This window comes from Polypterus senegalus, chromosome 16, assembly GCF_016835505.1.
Source record: "Polypterus senegalus isolate Bchr_013 chromosome 16, ASM1683550v1, whole genome shotgun sequence".
Taxonomy (NCBI): domain Eukaryota; kingdom Metazoa; phylum Chordata; class Cladistia; order Polypteriformes; family Polypteridae; genus Polypterus; species Polypterus senegalus.
The window spans coordinates 42673271-42697499 of NC_053169.1; the positions used below are offsets into that span (position 1 = coordinate 42673271).

The following is a 24229-nucleotide window of genomic DNA, read 5'->3' on the forward strand; positions in this document are numbered from 1 at the left end:
ATACATACAGTTTTTTCAGTTTTGTCCCATTGAATGCATGCTTCTGTATAACTTGAAATCCATTTTTAAAAAGGTTCCTGAAAAAATAAAAAAGTAAACACATTCTTAGTACATCATGAACATATCTTTGTCTTTTTTCCTGTTTTTTGTCAAAACCATAATAGATATTTTTCTCCAGCTCACTTTAGTAATCAGTCACTGTTATTTTATATGCATAGATGTAATTTTAGGTTAACTATATTTATACTTGATAACAGGGTTGTCAGTAAATAACATGATAGTAAAGTCATTTTATTTTTGTACATGCCATTGATCTAGTAAAATATAGTACAAGAATACAGAAATAATTTAGTAAAATTGACTATGCATGGGTGGGCTTTATGAAAATTTCAACATAAAATAGCATCACCATGGTTTTCTAAACTACTTGCTGGATTTATATATAGACATAACAAATGACTAAACAATTATCTTTTCATAAATCAGTTTTGTCCTGCATTTTGTGGGTCAAGGAATTGCTGGTGCTTTTATGAATTCCTCCTACAGTTACAGTATCTTTAAGGTGTAACTTATGCAGATTTACAAATTAATCCTTGAAACTGCTGAACTGGTGGCTCACCTCTTTTCCCCTCTCCCTCTCTTTTGGGGGCTATACGGTATTTAACCATAGGCACTTTCCATTCTCAATATGTTTAAATCTCTGAAGTTCTGGCTTTCTGTTTACCCTGAAAAGACTTTCTCAAAGTTCAGAGTGAAATGTTGCGGTGCTCTGTGTGTGTTGTGTTAAGGTGGGCAGACAGACAGGATCAGGAGCTAACTTGTGTCCGCCTCGCTGCAATATACTTTCATCATAGTCAACGTTTACTTGCTTTAGAAGCCTGCATCTTTTGATAAATGATACTTTAAAATTATTTGATTTACATTCATCCTGGTTTGGTTTATGCACAGGTATTCTCGGTAAACCATTGAACCTGGCCAGTTGTGTTGTGTATATAACCTATTTCTACAGAAGGAAGCCTGTTACAAAATAAGTTGTCGTAGTCAAAGACTGAGAAGAAATGTTAGCAAAAATAGTTGTTTTAAATGGATGAATCAAGAGGATGTTTTTCTTTTTTTTCTCAATTTACGACCCAGAAGAGTACTGAATTGTGCTGAGTGTGCCATCTTAGGAGACGACCAGTTATTTTGTGTTGTAGGCTGGTGTTAAATGTGCCGCATGTTACTTCGGTGTGAAATTTTACTAAACTACACCTTCTGAACTGAAAAAGATCTGTTTTGGGGTGCCATTAAGGGGTCAAGCAGTACTGTTTATATCATTTGTTCCTTTAGGAGGGGTTTTTGGATGCTTTCAGCTGCTTAGGAGTATCATTGCCTTTGTCAGTAAAAAATATGTGTTCATATCTGCAGTGCTTTCAGATGAGGCTGTGGTAGGTGTAGCAGAAGAAGCAGGCAGATATTGAATAAATAGTTAATTGGGACCATAGTCACAAACTGGAAATATGTCAGTTTCATAGTATAGAAGGACTTGTAGGATAGAAAAGGAATACTAGTTCAGTTACATACATTACCCTCAAACTGACCAGCATTGAGCAAAATGTGAGGGTAAAGAACACATTCTTGGGGGTCGCATTTAAACAGGTATTGTATAGATAGTTGCACTGGGAAAGAAAGAAAGAAAAAAGAAAGGAAAAAATAACAGAGGGAAATAAGAGTTCAATACAAATATAGACATGTTTTAGTAGACAGCTTAAAGTGTGTGAAGAAATTGGGAAGAAGGTATGAGGGATTATTTTTAACAGCAAACACGGGTGGGTTAGAGAAGTTCAGTAATCAAACATCTACTATAATTCCTTTAAACCTGTATTTAAATTTTCTATTTCAAAATGGGTGAACAGTCACCCAAACACATTTTAAGAATAATTCTTAATACAATCAGGACACGTATGAGAGGGGGCATTGTCTAGAAGTATTAGTGGACTCTTCATTATCTACATTTAGAATATTGAAGTGATTTAGGAGACTGACAGGCCAGTTATGTCGAATGATGGCTGTATATGGTTGCGGGAGGCTACGTAATGCAGTAGTGAGAATCATGTGCAGTGTAGGTCTCCGTATTGCAAAAAGACCCAGCAGCACTGGAGAAAGTCCAGGGAAAAGTGGCGAGGCTCACTCCGGGGCTGTGATGTGTGATCTGACGAGATTAATCTTTTCAGTTTAACTAAACAGAGGTTAACAGGTAACATTTAAGAAAAGGAGTGGAAGGCAGCCATGCACAGAATTCACTCACTATGTGCAAAACATATAATTATTCAGTTTCAAATCTTTTATCGAGCACATCTGTCTTGTTTTGAATTGTCCAAAATGTTTCCAGGGCAAGATCCAACCTGCGAAAGTTGCAATCGAGCTCCAGCCTTATTGGACCATATGTTTTGGGCCTGCACCAAATTAACGTCATTCTGGACCAAAATCTTTAAATACCTTTCAGACAGCCTTGGTGTCACAATCCCTCCTAATCCACTAACAGCTGTGTTTGGTGTTCTTCCAGATGGGCTTAAAGTGGAGAAGGACAAACAAACTGTGATAGTCTTTACTACACTATTGGCACGTTGACTTATCTTGCTCAACTGGAAGAATCCTAACCCACCTCTTTTAAGTCAGTGAGTAACTGATGTTAAATATTATCTGAAATTGGAAAAAAAATTAATTCTTACTTAGAGGATCTGTTCAGATCTTTTTAAAATGCCTGGCAGGATCTAATCAATAACATTTTAGAATAAACATTTAAACTGAGGAAAAGGATTTTCTCAACATTTTTTTTTACTCTGGCCTAGCTCTCTTTCTCATGTGTGTTGATTGATTTCAATTTAGTTTTGTCAAGTTTGACTTGCCTGTGTGGGTTGTTACTTGCTTTTAATAAATTCAATAAAATGTTACAAAAACTAAACAGAGGTTAACAGGTGACACAATTCAAGTGTTTAAAATTTTGAAGAGAATAAATGTGGTTGATTTCACATTTTAGGTTAAAATGAGTTTTTCAAGAGGAACGCATTGCTCCAGATGGAAACTGGTTATGGGTAAATTCCACACAAACGTTACAACATTTCCTTCACGCAGCGAACGATTGTTATATCTGTGAAATAAGTCAGTTGGGGTAGACAACAGTACCTTTGGAACTTTCAAAACTCAATGCTGTTTTTATTTTAGAGAAATTAGGTAAATCAGATTGGCAAGCTTTCTTGTATTGAATGGTTTGTTTCTGTCAAAATTGCTCTAATTTCCCAACGTTCCCAATATCTCTGTTACATTGAATTTTTTAGATAGGTAGTATAACACAGCATGAAATTCTTCTGTTGCTCAGTTAGCTTATGGATTTGTTTTTGGCTTTCCTTGGGAACAACAGGAACACTGTGTCCTCTCCTGGTAGGGGCAGCAAATTGTGGTACAGTTGCTAACTTTATAAAAAAAAAAGATCTATTATGTATACCAGAATGGAAATTCAGCACTGTAGTGTCAGCATATTCTTTTGCAGTGGTTACAACATGTATAGATTATATGAATCCTATTCTGCGTATTTAACATGCGAGTTTGTTAGTTCCTTAGACAAAATCATCCATGATATTTCTTTGCTGTTTTTCAATTGATATTTATAATTTCTATTTGATCCTTGTGTATTTTGTCATTAATCTATTGTTTAAGAGTGTATTTATTGTGTGGATTTCTTTTCAAAATCCTGGAAGATCTACAATATTTGAGGTTATAAAACTCCTTGAAATACTGTTTTTCTTCGGGAGTCAAATGTTCTTTTCATACCAAGTTCATTTGAATTATTAAAAAATGTATGTAATAGGGTGTGGTAGAAATGTATATCATTTAGTTTATGTTCACTCCTAGAGCTATGATTTAATATGCACTGGGATGAGCAGTAAGGGAGACAAGTTTAATATCTCTATAAACCTGAGCTGAAAAATTATTTTTGCATTACAATGTATTTACGGTATATACTCGTGTATAATTCAGGTCTTGATAACTGAAAAATTGATCATAAAATCAGAGCCCGACTTATACACCCATTCAAAAATTCAACACTTAATTTTTTTTTTTACATCTTCTTGCCTCCTTCAATCCTGCACCATTTTCTCAGACACATCGAATTTTGTTGCAACAGTGCAGTTACCAATTTCTTTCACCACTTCAAAGACTTTTAACTTAAAACCAGCTTCATATTTTCTTCTGATCGAACGCTCCATCGTAGATAAGGGATGCTCTTACAATAAAGGTGTATGAGGGTGTGAGATACAAAAAATCCAAAACAGTGTAAACATTGCTTCAGAATAGTTTGGGTATTACCGTGTGGTCACGTAGGCACAGTACATAGAAAAAAAAGGCAGCGTACTCTGTGGTTACTCTCACAGGTGGGCGTTAGCATAATATAATCTTTTGGACCACTTTTTGACTTATACGGCCGACATAAAATACCGAAATTATATGGTAAAATCAAGCCCCGAGTATATATGGTAAATAATTTTCATTATCTTACCTGAGTGAGTCTGGTGTTGCAATACTTGTTGAAGTGTTACGGAAAGCTAAGCCTGTTATGTGCCTTACTCCAATAAGAAGAATGGTGTCAATTCTTCAGAGAAGCTCAGCGAACATTCTGTATTTGTACTGGTTGAAGATGCATATGCTGATTGATAGAATAGAGAAGGCAGCTCAATAGCTTCACCTCCATAAAGCAACTGTAGGAACAGCAATGTTCATGTTTTGCTATCCTGTGATGAAAACAGACTGGTGTTTGGTTTGTGACCAGTAGGGTAAGTATGAGACTGAGCGTCAACTGGATGATAACATACACACAACACTGCAAGACAGACATATTAGTGAGTCTTCATTGTTTGTTAATTTAATTTATTTTTATTTTTAAAGTTGTTTTTTTTTAATTATATTTTTCTCAAACAATTAGAAAAACAAAACATTTTATTTTCCTCCTGGCAAAGCTGGGTATTTCAGCTAGTATGTGTGTGTGTTTATATACAGTATATATATATATATATATATATATATATATATATATATATATATATATATATATATATATTGTGGACGCTGGCCCAGACACACAGACGGACATCTTATGTTCACCCAACACACGTTTATTTTGCAAATATTTACAGTTCAGTGCACTCTCAAACCCCAGTGCCTCCAGCACTGATTCCCCCAATGTCCAGGCCACACAGTTCCAGTGCCTTTCTCCTGGCCGCCTCTAGTCCTCCCTCCAGCTCCGTCCTCTTCCACCCAACTTCTGCCGATGACTGGAGGGAGGCGGCCCCTTAAATGGGAACCCGAATGGGCTCCAGCTGCTTTCCGGCATTTGTTCATAGCTACGCCCCAGTGTGGCGGAAGTGCCGGCTGCGCACCCGGAAGCCGTCCGGGTGTCTCCTGTCGTCTTCCCCCTAGCACTTCCTGGTGTGGTGGAAGTGCTGGGCTCCCGGGATATTCAGGCACTGGGGCGCCACCTGGCGGTGGCCACGGGTCCCTACAGGGCTGGGCTTCGAAGCCCTTCACCCGAGGCCCCCAACATAACCAGGATGGACGCCCCCTCGCGGTCTGGAGGAGGCACAAGCCCTCCTCCGGTTCTCCTGGCCCCGGCCGGGGACCACAGTATATATATATATATATATATATATATATATATATATACAGTATATATATATATAGTGGCAGATTGCTGGGGTCATTACCTGGCCGGGATGCCTGGAGAGACCAGAAAGGGACAGTAATAACTTCTGGGTCACGAGGGGGCAACCGCCCTGGACAAAAAGAGGACCACAGGAAAGGGACAAAGAGGTTCTAACCTGTTGGGAACCGTGGCCACCGCCAGGGGGTGCCTTAAGCCCCATGGGACCTGGGGAACTGTCACCTACCCCACACCAGGCAAAATGGAGGATGAACTTGCCAGGGACGCCCAGAGTGCTTCCGCGGCAAAGGGCAGCACTTCCGCCAAACCAGGAAGTGCTCATAAAAGATCGTCACCAGCCATCTGGAGCACATCCGGGCAGGGATAAAAGGTGCCGTCTTCTAACAGTCGGGGAGCGGGAGTGGGAGTAAGACAAAGCTCCCAGGAGGAGACAGGCAGCCAAGGACTGTGATAAAGAGGTCAAATTGTGGTGATTTAATTGCTGTATGCAATGTGTGTTGTTCGGGACTGTGAACCTGGTGTTTATTTATGGAAAATAAACGTGTGACTTTTATAAAGATGTGGTTTCCGACTGGTGGTGTCTGGGAAAGCCTCACAAAATATATATATATATATATATATATATATATATATATATATATATATATATATATATATATTTCAATTATGTAGCATTCTCCCCTCCTTCCTGTATCTCCCTGTATGTGTGTTGTGTAATCCCAGGTGTTGCCTGGTTTGGTAGAGATTTGTGCTCAGATATTTACTGCTTATTAATTTGTTTGTTATTGGTTCTCAAGTTTAACTAGTGAACTCAAACATTAGTGGGACTCGTCCCTAAGGTTTTTTTTTCCCTCTGGACATGATGAACAGAATGAGTACCAGAAAACTGCTATTTTTAACTGTGACTGCACAAATGCTGAAGACAATGACTGTCATTCATAATATGGTTTTCTTTACTAGTTCAAGGGAGCCAGAGTAAGTATTATAAAGCTTTCCTAGTGTCACAGGTGGCTGGGGGTAGACGCCCAGGAGGACCGGAGGAGGGCTTAGGCCTCCCCCAGACTACGTGGGGGCGACTGCCCTGGTGGCTATGGGGACCATGGGTACAGAGGTTTGAAGCTCAGCCCTGTAAGGGCCCGTGGTCACTGCCAGGGGGCACTCCATTGCCTTTGGAGCCCTGGACCTCAGCACTTCTGCCACACCCGGAGGTGCTGGGGGGAAGAGGAGCATGGACACCCGGAGTGCTTTCGGGTGCGCAGCTGGCACTTCCACTATACTGGGGAGGATTGTCGGGAGGCACCTGGAGCACATCCGGGTGACTATAAAAGAGGTCGCCTCCCTCGATTTGATGGCTGGAGTTGGATGGAAGAGGACAGAGCTTGGGAGGAGAGGAGTGGAGGCAGTCAAGAGAAAGGAGGCATTGGATAGAGAGGCCTGGACTTTGGGAGAGTTGTGGGTTGTGTGCACTTATCATTGTATATAGTAGTTGTAAAATAAACGTGTGGTGGTGCTTTTAAACATGTATACCTGTCTGTGTCCAGGGCTCGTTCCACACTAGATATTTGAAATGTTGAATGAGAAGTCTTTGTGTTATATGACACATACAAAAACTACACAGCATGAGACTGACAAACTAAAAAGTTGTAGACATTTACCTTCCTGTGGCTTTACTCACATTATTGAACATTCCGCAGCCATTCCCAGAAATGCATTGGGTGGAACTGTGGTAATGTACATGTTGTCAGTAACCTCCCTAAAATACAGAATAGGAGAAAATGAATATCCAAAAAAGAAAGCTAATTGATGCCCATCCCTCAAAACATTGTCTTTTTTGTTTAAATGTATGTTATTCACATCTTCGTAATGATGAATTAACATCTCTGGACTCAAAAGCAGTATTCAGGCAACTTTTTCTACAAGTAGCTAAGGGATTTAAAAGTCTTTTCAAGAAACGCTTCCACTTTTTTAACCATGCATTTCCCTTAAAGGCAAACATTTTGCATTAATAATTTTAGATGAGTGGGTTAATCCTTAAAGTGATTAAACTTTTTAATATGCCTGTTAAGATGCTCTTTTACTGTTCATGTAAAAAACTGCAAAAAACTGAACAAACATAACATACAAATTTGTCAAGAGATTTTAGTAAGCTTATTTATATATGAAAAAAAAAACCTCACAAATTCATGGTTTAAAATACTCTTTATATTTTATAATCTTGTTACAAGTACCAAAGGCTGATGAAATCAAAAGCATGAAAAGTGCAACAAACTATGAAATTTATCATTTAATGTATTACTCTTTTAAAAAAATGTATGAATATTTCCATCAGTGATTTAAATAGAACGCATGTTGTAGGTCACACAAAATGTATTTATTTATACATTATACACATATAATAAATGGAAGTGAAGGTCTGTGGTACAGTTCGCATATTTGTAGCTGGAAATCCATAGAGGAAATAAATGAATCACATATGTGAACGCTGGCCCCAGCACAGACAGACGGACGACATGTTTTGCACCCAACACACTTTATTTACACTATATACAAGTTATGCACTCACGCAACCCCAGTGCCTTCAGCACCGAATCCCCCAAAAGTCCAGGGCCCACAGTCACTGTGCCTTTCCTCTGGCCGTCTCCTGTCCTCTCTCCAGCTCTGTCTTCTGCCTCCCGACTTCCACCAAATGACTGGAGGGAGGCGGCCCCTTAAATAATGCCCCGGATGAGCCCCAGGTGTTTCCGGCCTCTTCTCTTTAGCCACGCCCCAGCGTGGCGGAAGTGTCGGCTGCTTTCCTGGCGGCTCTCCGGGCGCCACACAAAGTCTTCCCCCCGGCACTTCCTGGTGTGGCGGAAGTGCCGGGCTCCCGGGATAATTAGGCACCGGGCGCCGCCTGGCGGTGGCCACGGGTCCCTACAGGGCTGGGCTTCCAAGCCCTGTACCCGTGGTCCCCTACACAACCAAGATGGACGCCCCCTCGCGGTCTGGAGGAGGCACAAGCCCTCCTCTCCTCCTCCTGGGCGTCCCGGCCGGGCTCCAGCCCCGGCCAAGGACCACACATATCTTAAAACAGTTTTTTGTATTCCTAAGCTTTCAACTCCTATCAGGAATCATCACCAAAGGAAAATGATTAGACTTACAGGAATCCAAGGCAATAAATAGCAAATGAGGAGGGAAGGATAGGTGGATGTGTTGGGGAAAGATTGATGAGGTGGGGTTCGGAGGGTGTTGGTCATAAAGTCTTATTTATTATTTAATAATATGTTCTTCTTTTCAAGCCTGCATATTCCGGCTTCACGTCCAAATGTCCGTTAATGGTGTGTTCTTAGTAGTACTAGGAATAGTGTTACACTTCTAGTATTAGCCTTGAATTTTACTTGCATTAATGTGTGTCTGGTCAAACTTGGACGTGTGTAAATCGGAGATTGTGGGTCCTTTCTTCTGACTAAGTTGCGATGTTCTTGTATACGTGTGGCGAGTGTTTTTGATGTCTGTCCCACGTACACCACCAGGCATGAATGTAAACCACCATTGAAAATGAAAGCACCATTAACAGACTATTTTATATTATGCAATATAATTCTATTCATACTGTATATGATTATTATATGCATTACAGACTACACTTGGAAAGATAATTATTAAGTGGCATGTTTATTTAAAATATTCAAATATATAAAACTAAGTGATTCACACTTACATTCATGAAGATGCTTTATGTTACTCATGGCTAGAAGTGTAAAAAGCTGCATAACTATATACTCCTTTTAAAATGTGTGTTACATACGCAAAGTTGATCTCTGCATTGGCGTCAGAGTCTAAAAGAAGAGTCAGAAATGACTACCGACCAGAAATGTATTTATTTTTTATAAATATTTTATATATTTTTTTTAATTTAAATGAACAGTACTTTCCATCTATCCACTCATTCATTATTTAATGCACCTAATCCACAAGAGCCTAACCCAACAGCATGAGGTGCAAGGCAGGGATCAAATCCACATACAAAAAAGATAGCTCTCAAGAAAGACAACAGCAAAAGATGAAAATGTGAAAAAATAAAGAACAAAAGAAACGTATAGGCTGCACCACCCATGAAAAGGATTTAACCACCAGCAATTTAGAAAAAGCAAACAACAGACAGCAAGGATAAAAAAACATGTCAAGGCTCACCAAGTACCCTGCTGCATATTGTTATTAGTAAAGTGGACGGGCTTCTGTTCCTTAAACCAGCAGGGTCAGTTGCTGTGTGCTGTCAGCTTGGGATGACCTGGTGCTGAACTGGTGTTAATACTGTCTGTCACAGGAGGCTGGGGGTCAAATCCAGCCAGGACGACTGGAAGGACCAGCAGGTGGTCTATACATCCCCCAGGCCATGAGGGAGCAACCGCTCTGGATGTTGAGGGGACCACGGACAAGGAGCAAGGAGGCTCAAACCCACTGGGGCCTGTGGCCACCGCCAGGGGGCGCCTCAAGTGTTGTGGAGCCTGGGAGATTGACACTTCCGCCACACCTGGGAAGGTAGAGGAAGGACCTTCCAGGGACACCCGGAGTGCTTCCGGGTGGAAGGGCAGCACTTCCGTCACACCAAGAAGTCCGTCATCAGGCACCTGGAGCACATCCGGGGCCACCTCACTCCAATCAGAGAGGTAGAGTTGGGAGCGGGAGCAGGATGAAGCTCCCATGAGGAGAAGAAAGGCAGCCCAAGGACATTTGAGAGGAAGGCCTATGTTAAGGGTGTTTGGTGCAGGAGCATTGTGTGCTGTGTGGGTCTGTTGGTGTTCAATAATCATGTGTTTTGTAAAGTGCTGGTATTAGTCTGATGGTGTTCGGACCCGTGCTAACAATACCTAGTCATGGTAACAACAGTAACTTTCGAGATTAACGTTGTTATGGTGCGTACCACAGCCACAGATTAACAGCAGGTCAAGAGTAGGACTAAGTGCAATTGCAGTGTGCCTGCGTGGAGGCAGAGAAGGGGACCAAAGTTGCACGCTAAATTAGACAACCGCATGAGCAGGTTTAAGGACTTGGTGCGATGGGTAATGTGCAAAGTGAATTGTGCATGCAGACTGTTAATATACATAAAAAATCATAAATATGCCATTAACAGAATATGGAAATCATATTTTATATTTAAATTTGATCTGAAGTACAGTGTGATACTGAATCAAACATATCTGACTCACTGACACAAAATCAAGCAATGCATGGAAATATTAATATTGTCGGAAATATGTACACTATTTATATTTAACCGCAAATCGTCAATAAAAAGAGGCATGGTCTGACTCCCTAATTAAGAAATCACTGAGCCAATGATTTAGAAAGTGTGTATTAAAAGATGCGGCCAGTTTCTTCCTTCCTGTATCCCTTTGGAATGTTGTGGAGGAATTTTTGCGAGAATTCACCAGATTTCTCACAATTTGTGTTATATAGCGCTTGTGCTCCACTGTGAAGTTTGAGCTTCAATAAATACAAATATTGTCCCACCTCTGATTAGGTATTTTATAAACTTCGATGACTGTTGGAATAATTTGGTCATTAGAAAAAGTAAAGAATGACAAGCATCAACTCTTCTGTAGTATCTACATTACTAACAGATTAATTACAGTAAGACCAGGTTAAGACCCCCTACATCCCCCAGGTTGTCACACACATAGGTTTACACTCTATGAACATACCATATAAAAATAAAACAAGCTGGGGGTGGTTCCCCCTCAGAGATTTAAGCAAGAGGGATTTGGATGATATAATGTACGAGTAACTGTGTATGTGTGTTGTGTGGTACCACGGAAACAGAAACATGCCAGCATTAATTTTGTTTCCTCATTTTCATACTGGCAGCCAGGGTCCCAGGTCGCACACACAGGTTACACTGATGGTAGATCTGCCCATGAATTTACATGGAAACTACTGCCCTTCAGATTCAATTCTAGCAATGAATACCTCTCATTGTCATTACTTTCCATATAGGGATTTATGGGGCATTTTATTTGCGTGATTTGAATAATGTTTACAATAGCTTAACAATTGTAATTATTTTTTAATAAGTTTACATGAGGACGTACTCTTTCCCTGTGATCTTTCTCTTTGAATGGAGATGAATGTGTAGTGGCATGTTGTTAATTGAGAAGGTGGAGACGTTAAATTCTGATGACCACTGTTAACTGGCAGTCAGATGGCCAGCTGAGCAAACCGAAGAGAATCCCAACACCAAAACAAGACTAGTCTTGACTCTGACATCATTAGGTCAGTGGTTTAAAGGTCAGCACAAGCAGTAATGTTTTATCCGACTGTGACAGATAAACCTTTGAACTTCTTTCCAAAGACTTTCTTTTTTGATTATTTTTCTGGTTACGAATTCTTGCTCTTATATTTTGGCTCTGAATTTTTGATCACATTTTGGTTTTGAGGAAAGATTTTTTTTTTTTGATTTTTCTGACTTTTTTTTCGTTCTCTTTGACTGTGATTCCTGGGTTTAGTTTTGGCTCTGGGTAAAATAATTGTTCCAACCTCCCATTATCAAAATTCTGCAAATTTTGTCTCATGGTTCTTTCTTATTTAAAATACTATGTTAGGTCTTTGAGATAGTACAACTTAGACCTGTGGATCGTCTCCTTTTATTACCATACTATGTAGTCTGGTCTTGATTAGGGAATCCCGGTAATCGGGAGCTCGGGATTCCCGGACATTTTTCATTCCCGCATTCCCGGGAATGAAACTGCTGTAATTCCCGGGAAACCGGGAACAGCCAAGCTCACATATATAGTGTGTAAAAGTGTAAAAATCGATCAAAAAATAACAGAGTTATAGTTGAAAAGAATTAAGTGGCACGATTTTTTGGCCCACGGTGTAGTGTGTTGCCGATTAATTCAGTCAACAACAGACCAGCAGCTAAGACTGAGCACAGGGGACTGGGAGGAGTCTGCACTCTGCAGCTCACGAATGCCGGGACAGGGCAGACTTCATTGACGTCTGTCAGACAACAGCTTTGAACAGCAACTTGAAATTACAATGCGTCAGTCTGTTGCATCCGCATTATCTGTGCCAAGAAACTTGCCATCACAGAATGATGACAAAAACTGGATGCATCAGTAAAAGCTGAAATGGCGGTGTTTCAGAGCAACGGCAAGCGCAGGCGTTGTTTAGAACAAGTATATCTGTATCTGATGACTGTGCTGCCTACTTCAGTGGAGGCAGATGTGCTTTCTCAGCGGCTGGCGTACTCTGTATTAAGTATGGTCTCGCCTGGATGACTGCACGCTGGACATGTTGTGCTTTCTACGCTCTTATTACTGCAACTAACTAGATACATGTACTTATATGACAACATGAACTGCTTGTAGTTCCAAGCAAATAATGTTTTTGAGAAGTGAAGACAAGACATATAATCAGGGCAATTTTGAAAGAATTTACCTATGGCTTTCCAGATATCCCACGTTTTGATGGTTGATTTTCGGGTGAGGGTCATCATGTAGTTTGTCGTTTATATACTCTCAGTAGGTGGGGTTTACTTGACTTGCTTCTTTGTACACTACTGGAAAAATGTTGTGCGCTGAAGCATAAAGGTTTTGTGTGTCAGCATATATGCGCATCTTAGAGGGAATATTCAATGTAAGCATTCCTCTTTAATCGAATGTGGTATTACTGGAGCCTGGGAATATTCCTAGTACTATTGAGAGCAAGACAGAATTCAACCTTGGGTGAAGCACTATTACCCTGCACATCCCACTTATTAACACTAACACTTGGAGAAAACCCCGCACAGACACAAGAATAACATGTAAACTCTATACAGGCAACTACTGCGTACAGGGATTATAACAGAGATCCGCCGTGTCACCATTAATACAGAAGAAAAAGTACAATATAAAATTAAGGGAGGCTAAAAGGTGTAATAATATATATATAAATGATCTTTCACAAAGCAAAGTATGAAGGAAAAGTTAGAAAATGCAGTGCATAAAAAATTAAATATTACATATTTACATAAAAAGATATTATAACAAACCATACATTTATTGATGTTTCTTTAAAAGATTTCATTAACTTTTGATTTCCAACAAAATACAGTATTACAATAAGTCAAAGAATCAGATTGATTTCATCTCCAGTATGAATTGCATAAGCATTTTTATTTTTATTTTGTTTTTTCTTTTTTGGAATGGGATCCTTAAAACAGGAGAATGGCAGATACCATTTTTTCTAATAGAAAACATGATTGCATTTGCCAGAACGTCAGCTCCCTACTCCTCATAATATGAAGCAATCAAACCTCAGCTATCGATGTAGATCACAGCCTTGCTCCCTAAACCATTGTTTAATAGTACGTTATGGTCTATGTTCGTAGCATACGATGGTCCATGTAACTTATTCACTTTTATAGGTGCACCTGTGTCTCTATCACTGCATACGATTCTCCACCACTGCTGTTTGCTGGGGGCTTTTTATTTCACATTTATTCGTTTTTTCACCAGGTTGTTTTGAACCTGTTTGATCCACATTTTCTTTGGAGCCATTTGCTGTTTTTTTCCATTTATCTTGACATGATCTTAAGAGCAGTTGATTTGGGAAGTACCGTATATAAGTTCCCTGTGGCAAACATGTCTGAACCACCACAGCCAACATTTCTAAATTTTCTCCTATATAGTTGACTAATTGCAGCAATATACTTGGATGGTTTAATTTCACATTCTGCACCAAACAGAGACTTCTAGGATCTGGCGTAAACAACAAATTTAGGAACACCTCTGGCTTCTGCAGATCTGCATTGAAGAGCGTTTTGTTTAGAAGCCATATAGTAACATTGGTTTGGCCAAAATACGCAATATGGTTAGCATGACAAAATTCCCTTTGTACTGGAGGTGCCATGTCAAAACACAAAGAACTGCTGTAACTTGAACAGTTGGACCTGTATGTCTTTGTTTATTTATTTATTTTATATACTTTATATAAAAGGTATGTTTTAAACTTTATCTGAACACTTCTGTAAAGCAACAATTTGAAAATGCACAATCTCTTTATATATAAAATCCAATGTCTGTCTGTCTATCTGTCTGTCTGCTTTTCATGAGAGAACTACTTAACAGATTTAGATCGGGTTTTTTTCTGTAATTTGCTTGAACATTCCCGTTGATTTTGCGACTTCTCTCATTGCACTAAGAATCATAGTTTGCTTGCAGGAGCGATGTATTCGCGCTACTCTGAGGCCGAAGCTTCGGGCTGAGGGGAGGGGGAAGCGTGACATCAGAAGTGGGGAGCCGGACGGGACCCTCCTCACTCACGCGCCAGCCTCCATTCAGATCGCTGTGCCTCTGGCCACGTGTTGGAGCAGACCTTGCATCTGCTTAGCTAGTGATACCTGTTTTGTTTATTGATTTTGAAAGTTTGTCCTGTTTTACTACTACGCAGGCGGAGCTGTGGGGGATGGCTAGTAGCAAATAAAATATGGAACTGGTAATCTAAAGAAATGAACATGTCTAATGATTTAGTGATACACCAGTTTATTGGCAAAAGATTGGAACCACGAGATTTTTTGCTTGAAATATGTGATCTGCACATTAGCATACTACTTAGCTGATCCCTAGCCTGTTTTGTTTTTCCAAAATTTAAGATACTCACAAATTACAACTGGAATCAGCCAGTTGGTGCAACTCTAAAATGATCTCATTATTGTATACGTGTACATAGAGTCACCAATAATCTAATAATTTAATTTCTTTGCAAACATTGCCATGAGTTTGACTTAATAGGTTTGTCTTTTTCTAATCAGAAGCCTTGTACTGCAGCAGTACAGTAGCATAGTGTTTTAATTGTGTTTGGAAGGTTAGGGTTCAACTCTGGCATGAGATGACTGGTTTCCTCTTAACATGTGTGTTTTTAAACTCAAAATAGTATAATAAAATAAGCATTTTATAAAAAGAACATGGTGACTAGCATGAAATCATATTGTTTTTGCCCTTAAACTGAAATTATCTATTACAAATAAAATTGTCAAAAAAATGTAAAGTCTAATGAAGTTGAGTTTCAACACTTCTGATATAAGGTAAAATGCGATTATTAATAACTGACTGTTTCAAACTGATTGTGTTACAAATGATAGGCTACAACATAAGCAATAATCGAACAACAAAAATAATAATAATACCCCCATGGTCTACTACCTGGACATAGTAGGAAGGCTTGCAAGTCTGTACAATCCTTAGAGTGGTAATGGTAGGAACTTTATGATCCTGGTAGGTTGAGGGAAAGGAGCCAGGCTAAAGGTAGATGACTACCCGCTTGAGCAGTGATAATAATTATTAAACGAAAAATGGTTATAACAAGAACTCATGGAACTCATACTGGCTCAGTCATCTCCCAGGATTAAAAAGGACTGCATTCATGAGTTAGGTAGAAGGCCATGTGGTGAAAGCAGCATTGGCCCAAGCATGGCTACTGCTGTTGCCACTCCATGGTGCGCCAGACCACCAGATGCAAACTGCTATAGCTGTTTTTGGGGCGGCCAACAAAGCAGGTTAACTTCACATCAATGCATGAAATGGGCAAAAGATAATAAGTTTATCATTCATAAATATTATACAATTACAGAATTAGAAACAGACACAGCAAATTACACATAGCCTTAGCGGCAAAATACCTGAGCATTCAAGTCACAGAACAAAGAATCACAGAGAAGCGACAAACTGTCCTCACACAAAGTCTCATCCCACAAACAAACCCTGAACAAATAAAAATTGAAATTGCTATTATAGAAACAACAAAACAGTCATATAATCAGGGCAATTTTGAAAGAATTTACCTATGGCTTTCCAGATATCCCACGTTTTGATGGTTGATTTTCGGGTGAGGGTCATCATGTAGTTTGTCGTTTATATACTCTCAGTAGGTGGGGTTTACTTGACTTGCTTCTTTGTACACTACTGGAAAAATGTTGTGCGCTGAAGCATAAAGGTTTTGTGTGTCAGCATATATGCGCATCTTAGAGGGAATATTCAATGTAAGCATTCCTCTTTAATCGAATGTGGTATTACTGGAGCCTGGGAATATTCCTAGTACTATTGAGAGCAAGACAGAATTCAACCTTGGGTGAAGCACTATTACCCTGCACATCCCACTTATTAACACTAACACTTGGAGAAAACCCCGCACAGACACAAGAATAACATGTAAACTCTATACAGGCAACTACTGCGTACAGGGATTATAACAGAGATCCGCCGTGTCACCATTAATACAGAAGAAACAACAAAACAGTCTGCGACACACAAGCAGGTAATACTTTTCTACAATGCACACATTAAAAAGGGTGGGCATTACAACAACTAATATCGTTACCAACAAACCCACCAAGATACTGTCCATCAAGCATTATATATACTAGATAAACTTACAGAGGACATTAGGGGACTCTCATGCAATACACAGGAACAGACCCCACTCAGCATCGCCTTATACCAAAACCACTAGATACAAATTGTAACTAACAACAAAACTTATTAATATACTTCCACAGTACATAGACAAACTGAAAACTCTAACAGATGTTCATACACTAATTTATGCATCTGCAGTCAGCACCATCACCCACATTGGAATGAAAATATGAAATAGTCAAAACACAACCCAGCAAACCCACCTAGGAACACAGACTAGAAACACAGATTAAGGACATTAGACGTGACTAAAGCCGATTAAAAAGATCAGTACATCAAAGAAACCTACATCAAATATTTTATTCAAGAGAATAAAAACATATGATACATGAAATGCACAATGAACATATAGGTACAAATATAAATACACCAACAAAAATTCATAACTAAGCCACAGAGGCTAAAATGGTACAAATTATACATATGATAAAAACAACATAACTAACAATGAAACTCTATTTCACAGACACATACTGAATAATAGATCAGTTCAACATTTGGAAATAATCGTATTCCACCCTCTGTGATATGATCAATGACACTCTTCACATTCATTCATGCTTTTGAATTAAATGGTGGACCTCTGACCAATAAATGAAGGGGAGAAGTGGGTCATCAATTCAAAAGGTCAGTTCCATAAAGCTTTGTGTTTCCAGTTCATTTGCATGCTGATAATTCAGGAAGTCAACTATATAGCAATATTTTAGCATAAAAGGATGTTTTGTACATTTTGAACATAATTACTGTAAAACAAAGATATGGACTATGCAACACAAATAACAAGAGATTTTTGTTTTCTTTTTTTCCATGGACATTTTTCAAATCGTTTGCCGTTGTCCAGTGTTGGTAATTATAGAGTCCCATTCTACCAGAAATGTTATGATGTCCTTTCTCCATGAAAACATGAGATTAAAAATTTTCCTCTGCCACCACTAGAAACTAAATGGGGTAAGGGTCATATAAAAAGCATCATTTTTGGGCGGAGTGTTCCTTTAATATAATTCACAGTTAGAGTTAACATGCACTAGCACAGTAAACAGTAACCTATTTATTTGTCACATTTTGGTTCTTCCAGTTTGCCACATTGACCAACATGTGTTGAGTAATTCAGCTGTGCTCCTGTTGCTCATGTTGTTGTTGAAGAAATAATGGTTTATTAACTGGATGAGGGAGATTTCAATACTAAATATAGAGAGGAAATCTGAGGTTCACATGAACTACTTGGATTCAACCAGTCTTAGATGGGTAAGCACACGTAGTAAGAAAATACTGTGACTTGAGTATGAATATGTGGCTGGCCTGTCACACTGTATGACAGATGTATACTCAAATCAGATGATTTCAGGGTGCACTGGCTGTTCTGCCACTATATCAGACATGCAACACATTTTTTTGTGAAGAGGATCATTTTTTACAAGTGATGACAGAGTATAACTGTTGAAGAAAAAGAATTGCAGAGATAAAAGTGACATGAAACCTGAACTTATGAACAATAGGCAGATTTTCACATCGTTTGCCGCTGTCCAGGGTAACTATAGATTCCTGTTCTACTAGAAATGTTATGATGTCCTTTCTCCATGAGAACACGAGATTAAAAATTTTCTTCTGCCACCACTAGAAGCTCACTGGGTTCACTGGGGTAAATGCCACAACTCCACACACGACAGCTGCTCTGAGCATCCAAGCAAACAGGAAATGTATCCTTACATCAAGAAAATACTACCAAGCATCTGAGATAAAATGTATTACTTCCAAGTTTTACTTTTGTTGTAACAAGCATGCCTCAAAAATGTGCTCTTAGATCGAAATCTTTGCTGCTTGAAAGTGGACGTATTTAAGGCTTCTGTTTCATGTTTGTACCCCAGCCTCATCACCACTATTTTGAAATGCAAGAACAGGCTCTATATTGTTTTTGAATTTATAAAAAAAAAAAATGCATCACTTTACAATACAATTATACAGTATATGGCAAATTAGTATATATACCATGATTGTGAAGAAAACCAATGTATATAAACAATACACACACATATATATATATTATCTAATGCATAAACAGTTTGGCTATTAACACACACTAAAATGTAATTTTACTTAATCAAAAGTATAATAACTATAATTTACATTAACAAAAAAAAAAACCTTGGATAACTATGGAAATAATGCTATAAACAAATATAGGCCTAAGGTGGCTTTATTTTATAATTCATAAATGATTCATTCTAGGACAATGTTCAGTTTAAATAAATAAATAACCCCATTAAATATATATTTAGAATGTTTTTTCAGTTTATTTGTTGCTATTTAAAAGTCTAATCTATACGCATTTTTAATCTAATGAATGATATCTCCTCTCCAGGAAACAGCTGCGGAGTTGACTCGTGTGCATCCCGCAGTTAAGCACAGCCTGAACCGTAAAAGTACCGATTGTGCACAAAGGCTGAATCGTGATTTGACGTTTCAGTTTCTTCATACTCCATTCTTTAAGAAATTGTTAGTGCTTTTGATATTCACGTCTTGCAACACAGCAGTCCAAACCACATGTATCGCTTTTTCCAAATATTACGCCTAACCTTGCGGTAGGTAACTGGTGGTCTTTAGCCAGTGTTTCTGTTACATAAAACTATTCACTAAACTAGCTGAAGTAACTTAATATGCATAGGCAAGTGATTATTAACACCGTTTTTATTAATCACTGATTTATTTCTGCTTTTCAAACAATCTTATGCTTGAAGGACACAATGATGAATGTGATTAACATGCAGTTCATTTCTATGAAAAATGTTAATCGCTCGATCAATTCCAATTCCATTTTTTAATCGAACAGCAGCCCAACTATTTAATTATTTTACAAAACATGAGCATATAATATTTATGTAAGATGCATTTTACATTTAATTTAATTTAAATCGCTCGATTAATTGCAATTATATTTTTTTAATTGAACAGCAGCCCTACTATTTAATTATTTTACAAAAAATGAGCATATTACATCTTTATGTTAGATGCATTTTATAGGATGTTATCATGAAGTACTAAAATCTTCAGTGATGATATCTATTGTTATATATTATTCTTAACCATACTATTAAAATGAAAACTTGTAATGCACCTTTGCAACTGTTCTATCAGTGTGAGCCAGCATTTTGCATGAGACGTAGCTCCTTGTATGTCCAGTGTGTTTCACAGAAATTTCAACATTCGTTCATTTTTTGCATCCATTTATTTCCGGTACAGGCTTTCATGTATTTTTCAGTCATTTAACTCCAGCTATGCTTCAGGTACTCTATAACATTTAGTTAATATCATATTTAAACAGTTTTGCCTAAAATTGTTTTTTGTTCATATAAACAAACATAAATAAAACATTGTACCATTTTTACATGCCATACATACAGATATTTATAGTGTATGCTTTCCATTTTAAAAAATGCATCTTAAGCATCCAAAACACATTCTAATATGCTAAACTGTAAAACAAAACTATGTCCAGTAACAATTTTATGCTTGCAGTTGTTAAAGCTAAATTACTTTAAGCTGAATGGCTCTGATGGATTTGTTCTCTGACAACACAAGCATACTTTGAATGAGAACACAGCAAAGTTTATTTCTGCCTCCCACATCACAAAAAACAATGGCTGATGATTAAAAGATGGCAAACATAAAACGAGTCCTGCAGTTAAATGGGAATAAAAAATGAGTGGCAAGTAAACTCCTAAAAATAGTGGATAAAAAATGGTTGGGCTGATTTTACTGAAATCCTGGCTTAATGTTTAGGACTGGCAATAAACTCCCTGATCACAAGACACGACAGCCCATTTGTCTCTTGCCCTGTCTAAAGTGAAATCGTTTGCACTAAACACCATTTTAATGTTTCTTGGTTGCTCTCACTTATTTAAGGCTTGCGATGGCCACAGGCATTCTAAGAACTTGCAGGATTTGTTTTCTATCACTCAGTGTTCTCATAACAGTGGAAGATGTGCAGCTGAAATGCAGTAGAGATTTATACTTACAGAATAAAGCTGGAATGGACAGACTGAATATTCGTCACGTCAGGGAACACAGTTATTGCGGTGTTACTAATGCTCCTGTTAAAAATGAATGCAAAAAGTATTAAACACAAAATTATTCATATTTTGTTACAGATGAGAGTAAACCTTTTGTATATAAAACTGTAAAGCTCCATGTTCTTAAATTCTATCTAAAAATAATATATTTTAAAGAAGAGGTCTAGGATGCACTTCTGTAAATTATGCATAACTAATACACAGTTCATCTTACTTGATACAGTTCAGGGTTGCAGGGGGTCTAGTTCCATCAAGATTGTGTGAAAGGAAACGACGAACCCTCCGTGTAAGGGACAAGTCTATTGTAGAACCAACTTTTCCACACATTCATGCTCCCACTCATGCCCGTACCATTTTGGGATCACCATTCAACCTTGATGCATGTCTTATATATAAATATGTGGAAGGAAAACCACAGAACTGAGATGGACAAAGACATGGAGGGAATGCACAAATTCCACATGCCGTAGATAAAAACACAGGGTCAGGGAGATCAACACTGTCAAACCCATTATTCAAACCTCAAAGATCCAATTCGATTTGTTGTATAATGTGTCACGCATGGGCACCTGAGGATCACCTTCCAGGCTCAGACAAGGTATACAATAACCCGTCAAGACAAGAGAGGGGGCGCCAACAGTAACAGCACCATCTCTTCTGTCCTTCGTAGCTCTGAGAAGCCATCCAAGGAGGGCCACACCCTCACTCAACTAAACTACACCTCCTCCAATCGGGACAACATAAATTTGTGGGCTCCCAAAAGATGGCATCTCAGTGTGAGGAACCCAGACCTGATTGAGATAGTTTAGAGAAGTAGCCAAGGCTAACAGTGGCAGATATTGCACTTGATTTCTGATGCCACCATGTGTTCATTTTTATTTTTTGTTTTAAATATTGGCAACAAATGGAGTGACCCGGCTGGCACCCAAACCTTTCCTTGGTTCTCCTCTTCCTTATTTGCACTTCACAGATGCTATTAGGTAATATCTAATATCTGAAATATTACATCAGCTATACAATTCAGCAGTGTTGAAGAATCACTCACTTACAGTATACTTCTAAAAGACACATATATAATAATCTTTGTCATTATTAAGTTCAGTTTATATTTCATCCTCCTTTTCTAAACTTTACCCAAATGTCTTACCTTGACAGAAAAAAAATACTAGCTTACATTTTGTAAAATTTAAAGAGGAACAGCTTGCTATATTCTATCCAGCATCGTTCAAAGTGTATTAAAAGGTACAGAACCTTTACAAATTAATCAAATAAAGAATACAGAGAAACTTAAAGTAAGGTGTCAGTTCAAACATTGAATAAAGCACATTTAAAAATAAATCTAATAGCTTTGGCTTTATTCAGATTTTAGATAAACCACAAACATATTTTATACATTTCTGTTCTCTAAGTGTTTCTCTTTTTTCAGTTACAGCATTGGCCGAAGTTGGGATTTTTTGTTTACACAGCAAGAATCGTCCCTGAATGAATTGCCAGTTCACTCATAAAAGTCTTAAATAAAAACATTTCCATGTACTAAAATATCCAACTATAAGACATTGAGGAAAACCACATGGACTCCAGGAGAACATGCAACATCTACACAGACAGCTGGCTAGTTGGGGAAGAAACTCACATTTCTGGAGGTATGAATCCATGATAAAGTATTAATCACTACACCATGGTGCCAAAAACGAACTTTTTTTGCCTTTGTCCCACAAAATAGCATTAAAAAGAGATAGGTAGGATGATAGGTGTATGAACTACAGGTGATGGTAAAGTGAAGTCTAACTTACATATTGTTCTTGTAGTCCCTGAAGTCGGCCAGTGACATCAGAAGCAAATTCAGGATCTGTGTCACGGTTTAAATGCTGCCCTTGAAATACCTTAGGTAAGACTAGACAAGAGTGGTGATTTACTAGTGGGCCATGGTGATTAGAGAGTGAGGGAGTGTGAAAGACAGCAGACAAGAGTGATGTTCAGTACTTAGGAGATGAGCAGGTTGGCAAGACACTTTACTTCATAGAAAATTGTTGAATTCTGAAAAGAAAGACCAGTGGCTACCAAGATTTGACTCATCTTACATTTCCTTTGATACCTTAGACCGTGTTCTACTTGTTTTATCCTGTGAATTTACAAAGTAAACACACTATCTCGAAATACGAGTATACCACTGGCATTTTTCCAGGAGTGGAGAGGCACTAGAAAAGCGCTGTCACTTTTACAGTGATTTGCTCCTAAAAGACATTTATGTTTGTTTAGCAGGACACGATCACTCTTACCAGGACGAGAGAACGTTACAAATAAACCTACCCTGCCAAGTCTTTACAGAAAGAAACCTCAGACACTGAGAGAACATGCCAACTCCAATGCCAGGATAAAAATCAATAGACTGAACTAACACAAGAAGTCACAGCTGGTGACATTATTGAGATGATCTGTTTCCTCCCATTCTTTTACTAGAACTGTTTAATCCAATTGAGGACTTGTGGGAGTTAGCATCTTTCAGCATTGGACGTTAGAACAGTGGCCCACATTGTACAAGGAACTAGTTTATACTGTGCTGTACCAAAGATAAATGCTAAGCACAAACCCACACTCCCCTCCACTCACCCCAAGAAAACAAGCAGAAAAACTCACAATGACTCTTACAGGTATGTTAAGTTGGGAAGGTCCATAAATGCTTCATTCTCAATTACCGTGAGATGCTTTGTATTCTGAATGATGCTAAATGAAATTAAAAAAAAGATGCATTAGAATTTTCACACTCTTGTATGAAAACAGCAACTCAAAATAGTCCTTCAAATTGTGTTACTTTATCATCTCATCACCATATTATTACTATTTCTGTAGTTTCTTTTCACTTGGGTATCAAATGTTAACCATATGGAACACACCAAAGGACCAGACGGTACTGATTGTAGCATTAAGGAACTATAGGGTGGTCCAGATCTAATTATGCAATTTTCATTACACTATGCCTTATTAAGTTTATTACATAGAAAATCACCCGAAAAATCCTGGACCATCGA

The 24229-nt window shown here is 38.4% G+C and overlaps 1 protein-coding gene across 2 annotated transcripts in view; it reads right to left on the reverse strand.

Annotated features, from left to right (window-relative positions):
* The window catches only part of LOC120516786 (lutropin-choriogonadotropic hormone receptor-like), a 71814-nt gene that overhangs the window by 15682 nt on the left and 31903 nt on the right, over positions 1 to 24229 (reverse strand). For both annotated transcript variants that reach the window (XM_039738724.1, XM_039738723.1), the window contains exons 4-7: positions 23850 to 23924; positions 21147 to 21221; positions 7371 to 7448; positions 9 to 77 (exon numbers count right to left, since the gene is read on the reverse strand). In XM_039738724.1, coding sequence (XP_039594658.1) covers positions 9 to 77; positions 7371 to 7448; positions 21147 to 21221; positions 23850 to 23924 — 297 coding nt within the window. The remainder of the gene's footprint in view (positions 1 to 8; positions 78 to 7370; positions 7449 to 21146; positions 21222 to 23849; positions 23925 to 24229) is intronic.